General features: G+C 45.6%; 1 protein-coding gene across 1 annotated transcript; it reads right to left on the bottom strand.

Moving 5' to 3' along the window:
- Positions 1 to 1485: 1485 nt before the first annotated feature.
- On the bottom strand, positions 1486 to 3929 carry LOC136545903 (transcription repressor MYB6-like). Its single transcript, XM_066537875.1, has 3 exons — positions 3794 to 3929; positions 3562 to 3691; positions 1486 to 2197 (listed from the first exon to the last, which is right to left on the bottom strand). The coding sequence occupies exons 1-3, from the start codon at positions 3927 to 3929 to the stop codon at positions 1486 to 1488; spliced, it is 978 nt and encodes a 325-aa protein (XP_066393972.1).
- Between the last annotated feature and the right edge of the window lie 903 nt (positions 3930 to 4832).

Here is a 4832-nt window from a genome sequence, read left to right as displayed (position 1 = left end):
CCAAGGTGATTGCTTTGTTTGAATATCCAAACTTTATACTTCTCTTCCATACGGTAAGCTGCTTTTCGAGTTTTTTGAAGAATCGTCGCTGAGAACTAATGTAATTATAAAATTAAATAAGATCTAATAAATATTTATATATTGGTCTACTTTTTTCATGTTGTTCAATTGTGGGTGCCATGTTGAGTATGGAATACCAAATCAAAGGTAAGACTTTCAATTATTTGACTTATTTTCATGTATTGATCCCTGACGAGTTTTTTAATCCCTTCTTACCGAACATTGCTCCTATCCCATAAAACATAAGTGCATGATGGTCACACACGCAGGATGAGAGAGCGCAGCGAAGCTCGCCAAACTACTTACTCCCTCTATTTTAAATTATAAGTCATTCTAAGAATTTAGGAGAATCTACATCTCAAGTTTGACTAAAATTATAAAGAGAATTATAAATATTTTTGAAATCAAATAGGTATTACTATGAAAAATATAATTGATGAAGAATCTAATGATACTTAGTTGACATCATGCTTTGACTCTCCAAAATTCCTGGAATGACTTATAATTTGAGATGGAGAGAGTAGTTTGTATGACTTGCCATGAGTTGGGTGAGGATGCACACTTTGGACTGGTACTCACACTACTAGAGAAACGGGTTTTAGTCCCGGTTGGGAAGGCCCTTTAGTCCCCACACGACCCGGGACTAAAGGTCACCCATGGAAGAAAAAAATAAAAGAAATCCTTGAAGCCTCGCTCGCTCTATATGAGATTCGAACCCAACACCTCTCTCCTCGCGCGTAGGTATATTACCAACTCAACTGCACATCACTTGTGACAAATTCATGTGCGCTCTCCTTTTGAATAGACTCGTGGGAGACCTTTAGTCCCGGGTAAAAGACCTTTAGTCCCGGTTGAAGACACCAACCGAGACTAAAAGGTCACCCTTTAGTTCCGGTTGGTGTTACCAACCGGAACTAAAAGTTGATGAACTTTTACTCCGGGTTGGTGGACACCAACCGGAACTAAAGATGACTTTTAGTCTCAGTTGGTATTATGAACCGGGACTAAAAGTCATTTAGTCCCGAACGCAAAAAATATCGAGACTAAAGGCTAAAATCGAAGTGGGATGAAAGGTCTGTTTTCTAATAGTGTCATGACCGGTGGTGCTACTCAGTTGTAAGATCAGGGTCACTCGTGAGCATATGAGCTGATGATGCAGAGGAGGGATCACCGCAACGCAATTCGAATTCACAACCTGTTCAATTTTCAGGCTGTTTTTCATTAGCATCTGCCTAATAATGCATGCAATTAATTGGTGAAATCACATTAACACATACTACAAGGTACGTACGGTAGACACACATGGAGTACGTAGCTAGCTCATTCATCCCGAGCCGTGGCCGGCCCTTAAATTACATATAGTACGTAACGTACGAACAGTCCTTCGTTTATGATAATTGTGATTAATTAATGTAGGAACTAGCCTTATTGGGTACCAGCTCTCGTTGTCGTCGCTGTCGCTGTGTCCTCGCTGTAGATGCTGTCGTAGAAAAAGCTGCTACTTGTACCACCGGCACCATCGGCGCCGCCCGTCAGACTAAGCGACGGCGGCGCCTTCACGGGCTGCGCCTTCTCCTCGTCGTAGCAGCAGGAGGCGGCAAAGTTGTATTGTTCATCCAGCTGGTTAGCGGTACCGGATCCGGCAAGCAGCAGTACCTTGTGATGATGATGATCTTCCTGAGACTGAAGGCCCCCAAAGATAAAGGTTTCCGCGCCAAGCCCATGCCCATGGACGATGCTGCTGATGGTGGTGGCGCATGGCTCATCAAAGTAAATGGCATGGCCGCCGCCACTGTCCAAACACGTCGTCGCCTGCTGCTCGCCATTGAGGAGGAGGCCGCGGCTACCGACGGCGGCGGAGAGGAGGGACGTCGTGCTGTTGCTGGAGCCGTAGCTGCCGCCGCCGCTGTAGAGGTGAGAATAATCATGAGGAGACGAGAGGTGCTGCAGCGACATGATGGGAGCAGCTTCTGGCGACGTCACCGCCGCCGCTGCTGATGACACGGTAAAGCTGTGGTGGTTGTGGGTGGTGTAGGGCTGAAGGCTATGCATGAGCTTCTTCTTGAGCTTGGTGCTCCAGTAGTTCTTGATGTCGTTGTCCGTCCTCCCAGGGAGCTGTGCTGCGATGATCGACCACCTGTAGTCACATGGAGTAATAATTTATGCGCATCCAAGGCACCCATGGTTGAAGAAATAATTGGACTATTTCCAACCCAAAGGACTAGTATGATAGGCCATCACTACATGATGTAGAACTAAACCCCAAGAGCCGGCCCGGCTGTTGCCACGAGCCTACGCTCCCACACGTACCAGGTCCACCAGAGCTACAACATATAAGGCATTTGGGCCTTTCGAACCTAAAAGACTAATCGGATAGGTGAGGGTTCTCCTGCCTTATATGTTGTGTCCCTCACTATCGCTACACGATGTAGGACACAATCTCCATCTTAGTCACACATCGGGTCACACATCGGGGTGCCCCCACCATATGTGTGACGCTCGAGATTTTTTATCGGGTTTAGCTTTTTTTTAACATGGGCTCACGATACCAATTATTAGAACCGGTGGTGACCACCGAGTTCACGATCTTAGAGCTAGCTTACAGCATATAAGGCCTTTGGGCCTTTCCAACCTAAAAGACTATGATAGGTGAGGGTTCTCCTGCCTTATATGTTGTGCTCCCCCACCATCGCTACACGAGGTGGGACTAAACCCCAACAATCTTCCCATTAGTCATACATGACGCTCGAGATTTTTTATCGGGTTTAGCTTTTTTACCATGGGCTCACGGATACCAATCGTTGGAACCGGTGGTCCCCCTTAGTCACACATGACGCTCGAGATTTTTTATCGGGATCTTGAAGCTGGCTTACAGCCAGCCTGGCTCGTTACCACAAGCCTCCGGCCCGGCTCGTTACTACGAGTCTGCACTCCCACAGGTGCCAGGTCCACTGGAGCTACAACATATAAGGTCTTTGGGCCTTTCCAACCCAAAAGATTAGTCTGATAGGTGAGAGTTCTCCTGCCTTATATATTGTGCTCCCCCACCATCGCTACGCGATGTGGGACTAAACCTCAACGTACATATGTCATACATACAACTGTACTCCATCCATTTTAAATTTTAAGTAATTCAAACTTTTTTGAGAGTCAAAAGGATTAATGAAGAACGACGAATCTAATAATATTTATTTAGTATTACAAATATTATTATTTATTATATAAAATTAGTAAAATTTGATATGTTTTGATTCTTCAAGAAAGTTGGAATGACTTATAATTTGAGAGGAGGGAGTATGGTTTATAATTTCTGCCAACGTACTAAACCCTAGCGACGATCAGTCTGGCTGAAAATTGACGAACTTACAGTAGTCCATTCCAGTTGACACCACCGGTTAGCGTGGCAGTGGTGGAAATCGCATATCTAGTGGGAGGCTGGGAGCTGGAGCCGGCACGTACTGGTAGAGAGTAGAGAAGAGTTTAAACAATTGTTATACTTACCTGCTTCCAATGGTAGCGAAGAGGTTGCAGATGATTCTATCCTCTTCATCAGAGAAGTCGCCATGCTTTATGTTTGGCCTCAAATAGTTGAGCCACCGCAGCCTGCAGCTCTTGCCGCACCTCTTCAGCCCTGCAATGCATGCAGTTTTTTTAGATACACCAAACCATCGTGGCTAAATAATGCAAGCAGGCATGCATGCTACTCTTGCTTGTGACGAACTTGATCAATTACCTGCTTTGTGAGGGAGAGCAATCCAGTTGCCGCCGGTGCCATTCTTGTGGATGTACTCCTTGAGCTTGCGGTCCTCCTCAGGTGACCAGGGCCCTTTCTTCACTCTCGCCTTGTCGCAACACGGAGCCCTGCCCATGTCTGACTCTGTTGGCCTATATATGTCTCCTGGTATGGCTTCAGGCTTCTTCTTTTTCCTCCTCCTGCACTAGAAATAGTTTACAAAGGCCACAGCAATATACTACCAGCACGGCAGCACCTATGCATGGGCTTCTTTGTGATTCCTGCTGTCTTCTGCTGCCTCCCTCAATCTCAAATCTCTTCGTCGTTGACAGAGCTGAGATGGGGCTGGAGAGAGAACTAGGGACGGCACACACAGCAACATAGGTAATGGTACATATGTTTGAAAGAAAGAGTACATATGATAGTACTCGACCAACTAACTATACTAGATCGAAGCCGAACGTACTCATGCTAGTTTTTCTGTTTCTCTTGAGCAGTCGTCCGATCTGTTGGATTTAATAATGGCTTGTCCTATTTTAGTTCAATTAAATCAAATAAATCATAAGGCCCATATTAAATATTATGTGCAGTATAATGTTAGTCTCATATGAGATTTTGATTGGATGTTGACTTAACTTATATGAGTGGACTGTATGTGCCTATATTGAGAAGTTGAGAAAGGATGAGAGTGCCGACCCGACCCGATGTGGTGCGGGGTGCGGGTTTTGTTTTGCCACTTAAGCCTGTTGGTGACAGGAGTTTCGGAAGTTTCTACTCCGGTTGATGACAGGAGTTTTGAAAGTTTCGGGAGTTTCTTCTATTAGTGTCTCTTTTGCTTCTGCCTTCTGGTCTTCCGCACGGCTTGCCCCAACTCCTGATTCTTCTGCTTCCGTGAGACCTTTGGACTTTTGCGGGAGTGTGGATGAGATATAAGAGACTCATCCCATCATTTAGTTCTCTTCTCTTGCGCAAACATCCACCGCTTCCGTTGCAACCATAGAGTTCTCCCCATCCCGGTTCCTGCACGCACATGAATAGG

This window comes from Miscanthus floridulus, chromosome 3 (genome assembly GCF_019320115.1).
Source record: "Miscanthus floridulus cultivar M001 chromosome 3, ASM1932011v1, whole genome shotgun sequence".
NCBI classification, from domain to species: domain Eukaryota; kingdom Viridiplantae; phylum Streptophyta; class Magnoliopsida; order Poales; family Poaceae; genus Miscanthus; species Miscanthus floridulus.
Note: the sequence above shows the minus strand (reverse complement) of the source record. Positions and strands in the feature narration are given on the sequence as shown.